The following is a 17,014-nucleotide window of genomic DNA, read 5'->3' on the forward strand; positions in this document are numbered from 1 at the left end:
GTTGGGCATTCCTACTTCCGTAGTGATACTGCCTCGGAAACCCAAGGAGGGGTCGCTATGAGTCGGGGCCGACTCGACGGCACATAACAACAACAACAACTGTGACTGTGGAGTCATCTATTTGCCTTTTCAACTCTTTTAAACTCTGATTTATGTATTTTGGGGCCCTTTCATTGAGTCCATAGATATTTATTATGATTATATCTTGTTGTTCAATTGTTTCTTTAATCATTATATAACGTCCTTCCTTGTCTCATATGGTGGTTTTTGTCTTAAAGTCAATTTGATCAGAAATTAATATTGCCACTCCTGTTCTTTTACAGCTGCTATTTGCTAGCTTTATCTTTTTCCAACCTTTGATTTTTAGTCTATTTTTGTCTTTGTCTCTAAAGTGTGTCTCTTGTAGACAGCATATTGATGGGTTTTGTTTTCTTACCCAATCTGCAACTCTCTGTCTCTTGAGTGGTACATTTAATTCATTAACATTCAATGTAATTATCAACAAGTATGAATTGGTTGCTGTCATTTTGTTATGTGTTTTTTCATGGTGTCCCTGATTTCTTTGGTCCATATTATTTTCTGTGCTGAGCTCATTATGTTTATGAATCGTGTTATCATTTCCTTTCTTGCTGTTGTTTTAGTGTTTGCTGAATATTTGTGCTTGTTCTGTTTTTTTGGTTTGAGTTCTTATGGAGCTCTCCAGTAACACATCAGGCAGTGTTTCACAGCTATTCATAAGCAGCTCTGTCGGTATAGTGGTTAAAGAACTGTGCTGCTAATCAAAAGGATAGAGGTTTCAACCCACCCAGCAGTTCCATGAGAGAAAGACCTCACAATCTGCTCCATAAAGACTACAACTGAGAAAACTCACAGGGCAGTTCTATTCTATTACACAGGGTTCCTGAGTCAAAATCAACTTGACAGTCCCTAAGAACAACAATATAGGTAGTAAGTTAGGATGAAGGAAATGCTCTATACCCAGGAAATAGAAGGAAGGGCCTTTCTGGTAGAAAGAGGTAAGAGAAGGCAGAGTGTATTTCACACATTCCCCTCCAAGCTGAAACTCTTTAAGGGATAGGGAAAAATCAATGTAAATCTGAGGGAATCCCAGAGAAGTGAGGCTTGTCTCTCACTTCTCTGGACACTAACAGAGGCAATTGCAAGCTCCTGTAAAGAATTTCTGTGTTCTAATAGCCCAGGTAAAACACTGAAAAAAGCAGGATGGTAAAATAAATTGGAAGAGTTCAAAGATCATCTGTTTCTTATAGAGCAGAAATTCCTAGATTTCAAAAGACAGCCCAATAGTAGTGATAAGCACACCTAGGTCTGGTAGCATAGTGTCTAAGGCACTTGACTGCTAACCAGAAGGCTGGTGGTTCAAACCCACCAGCCACTTCTTGGAAGGAAGGTTGGGCAATCTACTTCCATACTGATACGGCCTCAGCAATCCAAGGAGGGGTCGCTATGAGTTGGATCCGACTCAATGGCACAGAACAACAACAACAACAGCACCAATACCATCTCCCAATTAAAGGAACCTGGGCTCCAACCTTTGGAGAAATGGCTGATCCTAGGACAGATGGAGGAAATACACAATATGAACCTGGAACACTTTATAACACCAAAATTTAAGAAAGTGTTAAGAAAAAAAAAATCAAAACAAAACACAATGACAGGCATATAAAAAAGATGCAGTAGCCACCTGAAAGCTCACCAAAGGCCAATAATGAAACAATTTGAGCAAGAAAATAAAGCAGTATTGGATTGTAAGCCAAACTACAAACATCCATGAGTCCACACTGATATAAATAAATGACTGAATAAATTAGTAAAAGGGGGAAGCAGAGACAAATCCCCCATACAGAAGAATCCCAAATAGTTTATGTAGATATTCTGTTCTTAAGGAAGTAGAGAGTAATTCCCCACTCCTTGAGTGTGGGCTGCATATAGTGACTTTCTTCCAAAGAGTACAGTATGAAAAAGGAGTGGGAAAAAAAGTACTTTTACAGTGAAGAAACCTTTAAAAGCTAGGTAATCAACATCAACAATGATAAGTCACGCTGATAGCATGTATATTTAAAATGATGAGAACAGCACTTTACCTTTGTGGTCTTCCTCTCAAAAACTCATAACCCAAGTCTAATCCTGAGTAAAGTATCAGACAAATCCCTGTTGAGGAACAGTCTACAAAATACCAGACCAAAACTCTTCAAAACTCTCAAGGTCATCAGAAACAAGAAAAAAATCTAAAAAACGGCCACAACTAAGATAAGCCTAAGGAGAAGTGACTACTCAACGTAATATGGCATCCTAGGTGAGAACCTGGAATAGGAAAAGGACATTTAGGTAAAGACTAAGCGCTTGAATAATTTCTTTTAGAAAGATCAGCACAAGGCTAATCCCTATGAGGCAGAGGTTAAAGATGTCCCAAATTGTCCAACTTTTCCAAACTGCCGTGGCATTCCATCATCTCTAATATCAACTCCTCCTCTCCCCTCAGCAATCTGCCTCCTGTCTTAGGGCTCTGTATTTTGCTGTAACATCTCACAGAACTCACAAACTCCCAAGGAAATGGCTCATGTAGTGGTGGTGGAGGCCAGGAAGCTGGCAGGCAGGCAAGTCCCAGGTTCGTGAATAGGTCTGGAGGATTCTCCCAAATCACGTGGCTATAGGGGTTGGTGAACCCAAATCCGCAGGTCAGATGACAGCTGCTGTCTCAAGTCCAGCTTGAGATGATATGATGGCAAACTAAATGCAGAACTGGAGTGAACTTTCCCAGAACATTCACATATATACACTCAAAGAAGCTAAGGGTGATGACTTGAGTCACAAGCTCTAGCAAGGTGGAAATCAAGATGCATCCTACTCTAAACAAGCATAGAGACAAAGATTTATAATACATTACAAAATGGAGGAAAATGGCTGGAAGTGCCATATTAAGCAATTCACTACACTGTTACTAAGGAAATCTGAATAAAGTATGGACTCAAGAATAAACATATCAATACTGGTTCATTAATTGTAACAAAGGTATCTTAATGTAAAAGATGTTAAAAATAGGGGAAACTGAGTGTGAAGTATAGTTTGAGAATAGAAAATATTCTTTGAATTTGACTAGGAAGACTATCACTTGTGACCTTCAAGAGAATAGCATTGGAAAAGGGGAGGAAAGAAGGATGAAAGACAATAAAAAAAGATTAGAATGAGAATGAAAAAGAGGAAGTAGATGGAGCATTTATAGACTACCAATAATGAAAGGTTAACAGTTAAATGAGAGGTATTGCTGCTTTTCAATAACTCTGTAAATCTAAAACTGTTCTAAAAATTGAAAGTTTATTTTTCCAAAAAAAAGATAGCGTAAGCAAAGACTGCCTTGCCTAACACACACGCCCATTGTTTCTAAGGTGACTGAACAGGGTAAAGGAATCTTTGGTGCAGAATATGTATTAGATATGTGGGAGGGGGAGGGAGTCATGGCTCCACAGAATCTCTAGGAGGCTGTGAAGAACATATCTAGGTAGGCATCTAAAACCAATGTTGGTACTTTAAGATAAGACAATAATGACTCCTGAAGAACTCAAACAAACAAAAAAAACCCTACAGATTTGAGGCCATTGCCAAATTGTCTTGGGGACATATAAGATTTAACCTATACCCAGATATCACCTTGGCAATGAGAACATTCACAGGATGCTTTAGACTGCAACTTAGGAAATTGTATCTTGACTAGCTTAAACAATGAAAAAATAATTTTATCTCATTCTGACAAGTATCAGTATTCTACCCTGTCATTTTCAGTGCCACATCTATCTGTTAGCTAACCCTCCTGGCCCTCTGGCACTTCAATTTCAGTTACCACATGCAGATGCAACATCTGGCAGAGAAGTAGAGACCACCTCTTCAAGTGTGACTCTTTTGAAGAATACTGATCAGGTATATCATAGAATGTCCTTCATTATGGGTTCATCTGATGCTTTCTCATGATTAGACTGGGAATTTTAGGTTTCTGGAAAGAATGTCACAGAGGTACATGTGTGACTCTTTTAAGGACCAAGGAATCTTTACCCAGATTTCCTCATAACTCACTGGCCAAATCATAAGTCCCTTCCTAAACTAATCACAAGGATCAATCAGGAATCACAGGGCAAAAGGTATACACAGAACAAATTAAGGCTTGTCCGCAAATGTGAAAGGCGTATAAACAGCTACTGAGTAAGCCACCACCAGGGTCTACTATGGGTAAAAATCCTGAAAGGCAAGACTTTACTCAGCGAAGATAAAGTTAACATTAATGAGCCTGTTTCAAAAAGGAAGAGACACATTTAACTGTCAAGTTTACTTCTCCACCCCCCACCCACAGAGATGAAGCAATCAAAGGCTTTTAGGTCAGTTACAGAAAATCAGACGCTCCAGGGTTTGCTTTTTTCTCCACAATATGATTTGTAGTGTCAAGTTTGCTACTTTCACATATATGTGATCTCAGATCTGCACAATACTATTAAGTAGGTACTATGAATCCCATTTTACAGTTGAGGAAACAGGCTCAAAGTGCTTAGCTGGAAACTGAGCTATACCTCTAACCTATATCTGGAGACTTTAAATCTTTGAGGGCTTTTTAATCTACTGTTTACTTCTCCAGATATCAAGGGAGTGGCAGCAACAAAGGAAACATCTCTGAAACACAAATTCTAAGTATAGCTCATCTAGACCAAGACTCTCCTTTCTCTTAAACATCTCAGAGCCTTGTCATTGACCTCAAGGATAGCTATTCATAAGCACCTCAAAAAAGATGTCATAGCTAGCTCAAAATATGGAATTGGCATATAAATAAGAGATACAGATTTGTGACTCAGATGCAAAGCATATTAGTCAAATGCTCACATGGAAACAATTAGTCCAAGGGACTAACGGACAGCCCGAACCTCTGCCTATATGACCATGAAACAAGAAATAGATGGTGCCCAGCTACCACTCAGAAAGGGATCAAATTGGAAATCCTGGACAGAGTGGAGAAAAACATGGAACAAAATTAAAAATCATAAAAAAAGACCAGGCTTACTGGTCTGATAGAGTGGTGAAACCCCTGAGACTACGGCCCCTAATCACCCTTTAGACCTGGAATTGAATTTATTCCCATGGCTTCCAGCCAAACAACAGACAGGCATACAAAGTGTACATTTGTAACAAGTAGGTACACTCCTTAGAACAATCAATCATGGGAGATGAGAATGGCAGTATTTGCACAGGAAGATAGCTCAGAGGGCAGGAATATACAGGAAAGGAGGACACAGGCAAAAGGTAACCCAAAAAAGGAGTGCGAAGAGAGTTGTTACATTATGGGGATTGCAATTAATGTCATGAAACAAAATGTGTATGAACTGCTGCATGGAAAATGAATTTGCTCTGTAAACTTTAAAATCACAATTTTAAAAAAAGAGCATATTAGTAAAATGCTTAAAAGTAGTTAAGATATACAGGACAGCATTTCCCAAACTGTTGTGTTTTGCTATATTCTTTGGTACCACGATAACAAGTGGACCATAAAGCTCTTAAAATAAAAAAAAAAATAAAGAGTATTACTGTGATTTAAAAAAGTGGGGGAGGGCCATAAAAACAGTAATCTAAGCCCAAATAAACTGTGAAAGACAGGAGTCAATCTGATGGTAATGGGTTTGGGTTCAACAAAATTAAACAGGCTTCTTTAATAATGGATTTTTTAGAGCCTTTATACTCTATCAGGGATTATGAACTCCAAATGGAGAATATTCTACTTAACATTTTCCTTCAAAAAGGTTTTCATTTTTCTCCAGACTACCTCTGAACGTTTGCTCAAATTGTATTCTGAGAAGTATTGCAGTAAGGGGGAAAACAAAAGTCTGAGAATAGTGTCTATTATTAGATAGTAGGAAGGGGGGAAAATCCAACAAAGAAGATAATGAAGAAAATAGAGAACATGGAGAATTATTACAGAAGCAAGACAGGTAACAGAGACAATCAACAGGACCAAACTACAGAGAGATTAAACAGTTTAAGAAAATAAAATATTCTTTGAATTTGACTAGGAAGACTATCACTTGTGACCTTCAAGAGAAGAACATTGGAAAAGGGGAGGAAAGAAGGATGAAAGACAATAAAAAAAGATTAGAATGAGAAGGAAAAAGAGGAAGTAGATGGAGCATTTATAGACTACCAATAATGAGAGGTTAGCAGTTAAAGCATAAAAAAAAAATCAGATGATTGAGAGAAGAACATGTAGAGGAATTTAAAATTTTTAGAACACAGGACATTCATACAAGGTTGAAGTTAAAAGTGAAACCTATTGGAAGAGATTGATAATAACAGTCCAGTGGAGAAAAGAAATGGAATCCAGAATATGAATTATTAGAAAAGACTTCTTTCCTTTGAGATCAGAGAGAAGATTTTGAATAATAATGCCTGACCATTCCAAGTAGGCACCCACACCAAACCCAATCATGATCCTGGCAGATAAAATCACCAAATGTGATTAAGCTACAGAGAATTTACTAAAGGGGCTATTTACAGAGATAGGTACCAAACAAAACAGAACAAACTTATTTTTGTTGACTCCAACTCATGGTGACCCTACAGGACAGAGCAGAACTGTCTCACAGTTTCCAAGGCTGTAAATCTTTACGGACAAAGACTGCCACATCTTTCTTCCGTGGAGGGGCTGGTGGTTTAAACCGCCAAGTATGAAGATCTCATTTTAATACTCCAAAATTTCATGGACTTTTGCCTACTCCTATGCAGTGTTTTGTGGTCTTCAGGGCTCAGAGTGTAATATACACAAATCTACTGATTCCTGTTCCTGCTTAGAAGATGTCTACATTGTGAAGAGAAGGGAGAGAGGGAAGCACTTACCTCAGGGCCACAGTCTTGATGAAATGATATGCAAGGTAAAGCTGATGACAATAGGGAAGTAGGAAGCTCATGGAAATTTTAATTTATAATGATTTATTATAAATGATTCTAATATAATAGGCAAGATACATTAAAAAAAATACCTTGTAATTATAATAGCACAAAAAACAATACAAAGATATCCAAAGAGGGGCAGAAATTTTCACAACTTTGCCATACCAAAAGAAGTTGCAAAAGTTAAAACTACTAATATATCTCCAAATATACTGGTGAAAACAAAAGTTATTTACTAGCAGGTGTGGTTATAAATCCAGCTTTAGATTTCTTAAATTTAAAAGTCTGTATGGCTTTCCATCTGCATAAAACACCAAATTTAATAGTTACTTAAGCATACAAAATTTCATTGTTATGAAGTCACTGACATGAGATTCTATTGCTTAGAAAATATTTTTAGACCCTATTTGGCTAATTTTGTTAACAATATAAATTGAGTACATAATTATGGATTAACTATGTCCAAGTCACATGTGTGGCTCACAAATGGCTCCAAGGCCCACCTATCATTAACATTTTTATCACAAATAGGCAGTAATATCTGATTCTTTAATTACTTAACACATCACCCTATAGATACTTAAGAAAAGACATATTATTTAAAAACTGTAAGGTGACCATCATGATCACCATAATAATTAAGCTCCATTCTTTAAATAACGAAATTAATATTGATCAGTGTGCACGGAATAAAGATGAGGCAACAAATCTCACACCAAACCTGGCAGTCTCCAGATTTCTGTGTTTGTGAACGCAAAGCGGCTACTTAGGCCAGAGACTACTACTGCCAGCTCAGCAGTTCAGTTTGGAGAAAAGGCGGCATCCACACAGACTTCACTCTTGAGAATAAGAATTTACAGCCAGGTTCGTGTGGCAGGGACTGAAATGATGGAAAAGGATGGCAGAGATAAAATGGGAAGAGAAAGACAGAAACAGGGTTGTTGGGGATAAGGGGATCCCTCCAGGACTGCAATCCTAGAAAGGATTAAAGCCACCGCTCGGAGGCTAACTCGCCCACTTCCCGGCCTGAAAGAAACTAGCGGGTTATGGGGGCTAAGGGAAAAGAGCTCATCCTTACCTTGTCATCCTCGCATCTTTTTCCCAGGCCCTCTCTGGCCTGCAGCCGGCTGCTGAGGCGGCCGTAATCGGCCTCCTTCTGGTCGATCTGTTTCTTGTGCGAGTCTACCAAGAGCAGGAGGTCGGAATTACGCTTTTCCAGGCGTCCGCGGGCCACCTCGGTGCGTTGGACCTGGCCCTGCAGCTCAGCCACCTCCTCCTGAAGCAGGACGTGGCGGGAGGAGATGCTCCAGTAATTGAAAGCGAGGATGGCGATCACCACCAGCAGCACCACCAGCACGAGGGAGGGCAGGCGGCCAGCCCGCCGGTTAGCCCCGAACCCCACCATGGGGCCGAACCTGGCTGTGCCGCGGGACCTCGCTGTCGACACCTGCAGACAGAAACTCAGGCCTCGACTGCTGAGCTGCCCCGGGGACGCGGCCCCAAGGCCGGACGGAGAAGGAGGCTGCCTGATTCGCCCGCGGGCGAACTGGAGAAGGGGGCGGGGCCGCAAGCCGCAGGCCCCTCCCCGCCCCCCCTCCACAAAACAGGCCAAAGCGAGTTCTGGAGGTTTTGAACCCGACCTTGCACCCACGGGCTGGAACCAAGAAAACCCAGCAGCCAGTACCCCAAACCCAACACCTCGGAGTTGGGGGCGGGGAAAAAAGCCGGAAGGGGGTGGATTTACAACTGGCCCCGCCTACTGGTTGGGTCTGGGTCACCCAGGGGGCCATTTCCTAGTTTCCGCCGACGCCCCCTCTTCTCGCGAGAAGGTGGGCTTTCTCTCGCTTCTTGGGGCCTTATCTCGCGATGTTATCCCTGTTGGGGAGGATGCTGGGTTAAGTTTGGTGCTGGTGAGTGGCTCTGGTACCTGGGCCAGGGTCCCTTTAGGTCTTACCTGCTTGATTTCCTTGATCCGAGATCTAGTTCCTGTCTTGCTCTCTCCTTCGTGAGAGTTTTTGTATTTGAGGCTATCTGGGACTACGACCTCTTTGTAGGAGAAACAGTCGTTGAGCTGAGGCCAAGGGGGCGACTAGAGAGGTTTTGTACTTGCCTCAGTGGAAGGGGTTTTCCTCGTTTCTGCTAACGACGTGGGGGGTAACGGTGAGCGAGAGTGAAACTACACTATAGCGGTGCCCCAAACATAACAGAAAAACAGGAGAAAGCTTTATAGCTGAAAAAGTAGTGGCAGTCTGGTTTCCAAGGTTACTGCTTTCACGAATGGAAAGAACTTCTGAATCTGGTGAGCGAGCTCTGTTCTTAAACGTGCTGCTGCTTGAGCGGGGCTTCCAAATAGAAAGTCTAGAAGGTGCCCTCAATGAGCGATAAGTAGTAATGTACTGTTAGGGACAGTGAGCCTATTCTGAGCTAGAAAACAAATCCACTGCCGTGTTGTTGATTCCGATTCATAGTGACTCTGGGACAAAATAGAACTGCCCCATAGGGTTTCTGAGGCAGTATGTACTTCTTTACAGAAGTAGACAGCCACGTATTTCTCCTGAAGAGCGCGCCTTTTGGTTAACAGCCAAGCTCTGTAACCACTGCACCAGTGAGGTCTCCTTAGAATGATGTTGTGTTGTTATGTGCCGTCTAGTCGGACTGGACTCATAGCGACCCCTCCTTGGGTTTCTGAGGCAGTATCACTACGGAAGTAGATTGCCCAGCCTTCTTTCCTCAAAATTGGTTTTGAGTACCTGTTCTCATTATCCTTTAAACAACACAGTTCTACAACAAAGAATCCAAGGCGCAGATATGTTTGGAAACTCTCAAAGCCTCCATATCCTGTCTGAGGCAAAGTTAGGATTGGGTCCAGATACTTGGGCTTTAAAACCTTTGTTTTCTGCATTATACCTATACATATACAAATGTTGCTATGTGTTCAGCATTAACTATAGTTATGCAGAGCAAGTCCCATCTCTTGTTTACATTATTTCTTCTGGGCATTAAAAATAGTTACTAGCTCTCACCTGTTTAAGAAGAAAATGGAGTTGTTTCATTTTTCAGACCTCAAGTTCAAGAATTTGCATGAGTATAAAACCTTAAGAAAGCAAAAATTTGGTATTTCTATTTAAACCAAAGTCGTATGATTTCAAGCAGGAGACTTGTGATATTTGAAGCTTCCTGGCCATTTCAAAAATAAAGTTAATTGCCTAATGGTCCTAAAGTAGCCTGAAAGAATTATTTCATGTTCAGAGAGCAGTTGTTTTTCTCTGACAGATACTATACAGCAAAATTAAAACCACCGAACTAGCTCTTTGCCACCACTCAGATGACAAGCTGACTTTGTAATAGGACCAAAATGCACAGGTACTATAAGGAGCCTTCTCATTTCTCCTTTCCTCAACTTCATATCATCCTTGCTCTGCTGAGCCTGTCGTTGAATATTATTTTGTAAAGTGATAACTGCTTCAAATATTACTCTTCCCAAAAGTGCTTTCATCTTTAAATGGGATTATGACAGAGCTAAAAGAGTAATATTGTACAAAACACATACACATACATTTTCTCATTAGATGCTTAAAAGAACTCTTATATTACCATTATCCCATTTTACAGATGCAAAAGTAACTTGCCGAAGTCATACATCTAGTTAGTAACAGGATGAAGCATAAAGGCCAATCTTCTTTCTGCCTTTCTCCCAGGGGGTTAAAAAAAAAAAAAATCAAGCCATCTCTCCCTACCAATGAGCCCAATCCAGATATTATCAAAACAATATAAAAGAACTCTGGTTCCGGGTTAAATATTACATTAAAGTAAAATTCAAATTCATGAGTCAAATGATCAAGATTAAACATCAATAGTCGTGTTGATAGTAAGTATGTGACACTTTGTGGTCTTCTCAGAAATTTATAATCCCATTCTAATCCTGACAAAAAGACAAATCCCAATTGAGGGCACAAAATATCTGACCAGTACTCTTCAAAACTGTCAAGGCCATCAAAAACAAGGAAAATCTGAAAACTTTCACAGTGAAAAGAATCCTAAGTAGACTTGACAACTAAATATAATGGCTCCTGGAACAGAAAAACATTAGGCGAAAACTAAGGAAATCAGAATGGCTTTAGTTAATAACAAAGTATTAATACTTGTTCATTGATTATGACAAATGTAATGTACTAAAGTAGGTACGTTAGGAGAGTGGGTATAGGGTATATAGGAACTTGTTGTTATGTGCCGTCAAGTCAGACTAGCTTCACAATATGCAGGTCTAAAACTATTCTAAAATAAAATTTTATTTTCAAGAAAAGTCAATTCCTATCTTTTGGAACTTATTAATTTTAGATATCAACTGTAGGTATAAATATAACTGGAAAGACAATATAACCACAGGTAAGTAGTATGACCCACCAGCCACTCCTCGGAAAAAGGGTTGGGCAATCTACTTCTGTAGTGATAACTGCCTCACAAACCCAAGGAGTGGTTGCTATGAGTCAGGTCCAACTCGACGGCACATAACAACAACAACAAGTAGTATTTTAAGATTTATGTGGGGAATAAGCATCTGTAGAGTGGCAAGTAAGGTTGGATCGAAAATTTTATGTTTGTATACAGTCTTGTTTAAAGGCAAAAATTATGTCATTTGTTTCTCTTGTACAATCCTAACCCTTTTCTGGCCCAAAACACCATTTGGCACATATTTTTTTAATATATGTTGATTTATAAAAAGTTCGGCATGCTGGACTTGGGTAGAGGGGTGAATTATTTTATAGTTTATTCCCCAATATTTAGAACCTAGGTTCTAAATTTGCAAGTTCGTAAGTTCATGTTGAAGTTGATCATTAAAACAAGTCTACGAGAGCCAAAATATGACCTTGAGTTTGTCCCTCCTGAATTTTGAGACCATCTAAAGCATAGAGATGATACATTGAACACCAGTAACCGAAAACCAGAGGAATTGTGGGATGACATCAAGAACATCATCCATAAAGAAAGCAGAAGGTCATTAAAAAAACAGGAAAGAAAGAAAAGACCAAAATGGATATCAGAAGAGACTCTGAAACTTATCCTTGAGCAAAGAGTAGCTAAACCAAATGGAAGAAATGGCAAGATAAAAGAGCTGAACAGAAGATTTCAAAGAACAGCTCAAGAAGACAAAGTCAATTATTACAATGAAATGTGCAAAGACATGGAGTTGGGAGCTAAAAGAGAAGAACATGCTCAGCATTTTTCAAGCTAAAAGAACTGAAGAAAAAATTTAAGCCTCAAGTTGTCCTATTGAAAGCTTCTATGGGCAGTATATTGAATGATGCAGGAAACATCAAAAGAAGATGCAAAGAATACACAGTCACTATACCAAAAAGAATTGGTCGATGTTCATCCATTTCAGGAAGTGGCATATGATCAAGAACCAATGGAATTGAAGGAAGAGGTTGAAGCTGCACTGAAGGAAGTGGTGTGAAACAAGGCTCTAGGAATTGACAAATACCCATTGAGATGTTTCAACAAACAGATGCCACACTGGAGACACTCATTCGGCTGGGCCAAGAGATTTGGAAGATAGCTACCTGGCCAGCTGACTGGAAGAGATCCATATTTGTACCCATTCCAAAGAAAGGTGGTCCTACAGAATGTGGAAATTATTGAACAATATCATAAATATCGCACACAAGTAAAATCTTACTGAAGATAATTAACAACAACAACAAAAAAAAAAGGTTGCAGCAGTATATTGACATAGAACTTCCAGAAATGCAAGCTGGATTCAGAAGAGGACATGGAATGAGGAATGTCATTGCTAATGTCAGATGATCTTGGCGCAAAGCAAAGAATACCAGAAAGATGTTTACTTGTGTTTTATTGACTATGCAAAAGCATTCAATTGTATGGATCATAACAGATTATGGATAACATTGAGAAGAATGGGAATTCCAGAACACTTAATTATACTCGTGAGGAATTTGTACATAGACCAGGAAGCTGTTGTTCAAACAGAAGAAAGGAACACTTCATGGTTTAAAATCAAGAAGGGAATGCATCAGGGTTGTATCCTTTCACCATACTTATTCAATCTATATGCTGAGCAAATAATCCGAGAAGCTGGACTATGTGAAGAAGAACATGGCATCAGGATTAGAGGAAGACTCATTAACAATCTGTGTTCTGCAGAGGACACCACTTTGCTCACTGAACGTGAAGATGACTTGAAGCACCGATGAAGATTGAAGACTAAAGTCTGCATTATGGATTGCACCTCAATATAAAGAAAACAAAAACCTTCACAACTGGACCAATAAGTAGCATCACGATAAATGGAGAAAAGATTGAAGTTGTCAAAAACTTCGTATTACTTAGCTTTACAATCAACACCAATGGAAGCAGCAGTCAGGATATCAGATGTCATATAGCATTGGGCAAGTCTTCTGCAAAAGACCTCTTTCAAGTGCTGAAGAGCAAAGATGTCTCCTTGAAGACTCAGGTGTCCCTGACACAACCCATGGTATTTTCAATTACCTCATATGCATGTGAGAGCTGAACAATGAATAAGGAAGACCAAAGAAGAGTCAGTGCCTTTGAGTTGTGGTGTTAGCAAAAAATGTTGAAAGTACCATGGACTGCTAAAAGAGCTAACAAATCTGTCTTGGAAGAAGAGCAGCTGGAATATTCCTTAGAGGTGAGAATGGCCAGAGTTCGTCTCACATACTTTGGTCATGTTGTCAGAAGGGACCATTCCCTGGAGAAGGATATCATGCCAGGTAAAGTGGAGGGTCAATGAAAAGGGGGAAGGCCCTCAATGAGATGGATTGACACAGTGGCTGCAACAATGGGCTAGCACAGGACCAGGCAGTGTTTTCTTCTGTTGTACATAGGGTTGCTGTGAGTCGGAGATGACTCAATGGCACCTAACAACAACAGATCCAGGTTAAGGAAAGTGGCAGCTCTTAGAAATAAAAAAATACACAGATGTGTTAGGCAAGATGCTTTCCACTGCAAGTGGCAAAACTCAACTTAAACTAGGTAAGCCAAAAACTGGGGTACCTTCAGGGACTCAGTGCTGCAGGAATATCTGTTCCTGTATCCTTTAGTTGGCTTTATTTTGTTTCAGATGGTGCTTTTTCTAGTAGATCGGAAAAATAGCCCCAGGATCTCTAGAGTTACATTTTACCAATTCCGTGATCTAAAAGGCAAGAGATGTCTGTCTTCTAGCTTTCAGTACAAAAATTACCAGGGAGTGACTTAGACTGTCTAAGCCTTATTACTTGTCTACCATTCATGCCCATCACTGTGGCCCAAGAGGTAATGTCTGATTGGCCCTGCATAGGACACTGGTCTGTGGCCAATGTGCAGTTTGTTACCAAGAAGCAGAAAGACTGTTGGGTAGACCAAAACAATGTTAACTACAACAGAATTTTCTTTTTCTTAAAATGTATTAGTTTGAGGAGGAGATAGGAAGAGAGCTGTTACGTTGTGGGGAACTGTAGTCAATGTCATGGAACAAAATTTATGTGTATGAACTGTATGGAAAATGAATTTGCTCTGTATACTTTCACCCAAATCACAGTAAACATTAAAAAAAAAAAAACTTAAAAGACCCCCCCAAAAATAAATAAATAAAATTGATTATCTCTCTCTCAATTAAACAAATAACCAAACCCACTGGCATCAAGTTGATTCTGATTCATAGCAACTCCATAGGGTTTCTAAGGCCATAAATCTTTAAGGAAGCGCACTGCCTCATCTTTCTCCTGTGAAGCAGTTAGTGAATTCAAGTCACCAAACTCTTGGTTAGCAGCCCAATGCCCTAATCACGGTACCACCAGAGCTCCTCACTTGCAATTCAGACTAACACTAAGCCCACTGCTATCGAGTATATTCCAACTCGTTGTTGTTGTTAAGTGCCACAACTATTGTTAAGTGCAATTCCAACTCATAGCAGCCCCCATTGGGTTTCCAAGGCTGTAAATCTTTACGGAAGTAGATTTATCTCATCATCCTCCCATGGAGCAGCTAGTGAATTTGAACCACTGGCCTTCTGCTTAACAGCCAAATGCCTCACCTACTATGCCACCAGAGCTTCTTTTCTCTTTTCAATTTGGAAGACTTGATTATTGGATAAAGACAGAGTATCACAAATTGAGTCCCTCAGGAAACAGACTCCAAGGTGGAGACTAGTAATAGGAAGTATTTTGTGGGAGGAAGATAGGATGGGCAGAAGGAGAAGTTGGGCTGCTATGCAGTCTCAATGAGAGCCTCAGCCAAGTCCACGTGGAGCTCTGAAGTTAGAATAGCCCTTCAAAGTTATCCTGGGTTGAAGTAAGGGGCCCAAGCTTTTGTAGCCCCACATCAACCAGGTTTTGGATAGTTAGGGGAAAAGGGCAAATAGGCTATGTGCTAACTCCAATCAGTTAGTAGCAATGCCTGTATTTAAAAAGATCAAGAAAATGTATTCTGGGCTAAGTGAGACAGAATATGATCGATTATCTTCAGTGGGCACAGGAGAGGAGTATGATGTCATACATGGGTAGTGGATATTATAATGCAACACTCAGATCTCCCTTCAGGAATGAAAGACCTATTTTCCCAGTCGCTGGGGGTGCTGCCAGCAGACAGCCCTCAGCTGTGAGACTCCTTCACTTCAGAATTGCCTCAGCTGGAGTGGGCTAACTTGCCCATTTCCATAGAAGCCTACATCCAATATTGATCCAAAGAACACACATTTTTTTTTTTAGTTACTTCCTCATGTCAAACACATTTCCTACAGTTGTATAAAAACATCATTGCCATTGAATTGATTCCAACTCATAGCAACCCTAAAGGACAGAGTAGAACTGCCCCCACAGGGTTTCCAAGGCTGTAAATCTTTACAGTAGCAGCCTGCCTCATCTTTCTCCTGTGGAACAGCTAGTGGGTTCAAACAGCCAACCTTTTGATTAACAGCTGAATGCTTTAACCACTGTGCCACTAGAGCTCCTTAACAGTTGTTTACCAAGAAAACCCAAACCCATTGCCATAGAGTTGATTCAGACTCATAGAGATCCCCATTGCTTTTCCAAGTCTGTAAATCTTTATGGAAGCAGCCCCTCATCTTCTCCTGTGGAGCCGCTGGTGGGTTTGAACCACCGACCTTCTGGTTAGCAGCCCAATGCCTTACCCACAAAGAGGAAATATATACTGTAGGAGTAATGTGGACTCTGGAGTAAGAGTTAAAAGTCTAGCTCTGTCTCTTAATGTTGTACCATCAGGTGAGGTAATTAAGCTCAGTGTTCCAGTTTTCTCATTTCTAAAATGGCATATCAGTCAGGATTAAGCATGACCACAAATAATAGGAGTATGTGTGTGGGAAATAAAAGTAATTTAGACAAGGTAGGATTTTCTTCTCTTTCACATAAAACAAATCCAAATGTAGATTGTCCAGGAATGGTGTGGCAGCTTCCTTCTGGGTCATTGCTCTGTCATCCCTAAGGTGTGACACTCATATTTGCATAAGTCATGACATTCTTGATCTAGGTAGCAGGAAAGAAGGGAGGCACACCCTCCAATTTTTAGAGACTTCTTCAAGCATACATTTCTACTTCTCATTTTAAATTAGTCACACAGTCACACCCAAAGACCAGGGAGGCAAGGAAATAGAGTTTTACTGTGGTGCAATTATGTTCAGTTGAAAATTAGAGTTTCTTAATAAAGAAAATTGTATTAGGAGGCCAATAGCAATCTCTGCCACAAATAGGGATAATAATAGTAATAATGCCAATGGTTATTGTATGAGTTAAATAAGTTAATACATGTAGAGTGCTTAGTTGCTGACACTTAGCAAGAATTCAGTAAATGTTAACTGTTGCTTGTAATACTATTATTATAATAGTCATTCTCAATTTGTGGAATTGGCATGGTGGAGTTAAAAGGGATCAATGAATCTATAATGTCACCAACCTTTCTCTAAATATTGAATAAATGCCTACAAAATCATATTCCTTAAAAAAAAGTCTGAGAAACTATTGTAAAGAATGAGATTAAATTTACTTAAATTACTATTACATTTTTAATTATGGGAGCTCTGGTGGTGTAGTGCCTAAGGCATTTGACT

General features: G+C 39.8%; 1 protein-coding gene across 1 annotated transcript in view; it reads right to left on the reverse strand.

Annotated features, from left to right (window-relative positions):
• Positions 1-8,341, reverse strand: part of GOLM2 (golgi membrane protein 2) — a 125,327-nt gene extending 116,986 nt beyond the window's left edge. Inside the window, exon 1 of the mRNA XM_007935241.1 lies at positions 8,015-8,341. Within this exon, the coding sequence (XP_007933432.1) occupies positions 8,015-8,341 (327 nt within the window). The remainder of the gene's footprint in view (positions 1-8,014) is intronic.
• Positions 8,342-17,014: the final 8,673 nt, after the last annotated feature.

The sequence above is a fragment of the Orycteropus afer genome, unplaced genomic scaffold (genome assembly GCF_000298275.1).
Source record: "Orycteropus afer afer isolate SDZICR_OR568_19922 unplaced genomic scaffold, OryAfe1.0 scaffold00026, whole genome shotgun sequence".
NCBI lineage: Eukaryota > Metazoa > Chordata > Mammalia > Tubulidentata > Orycteropodidae > Orycteropus > Orycteropus afer.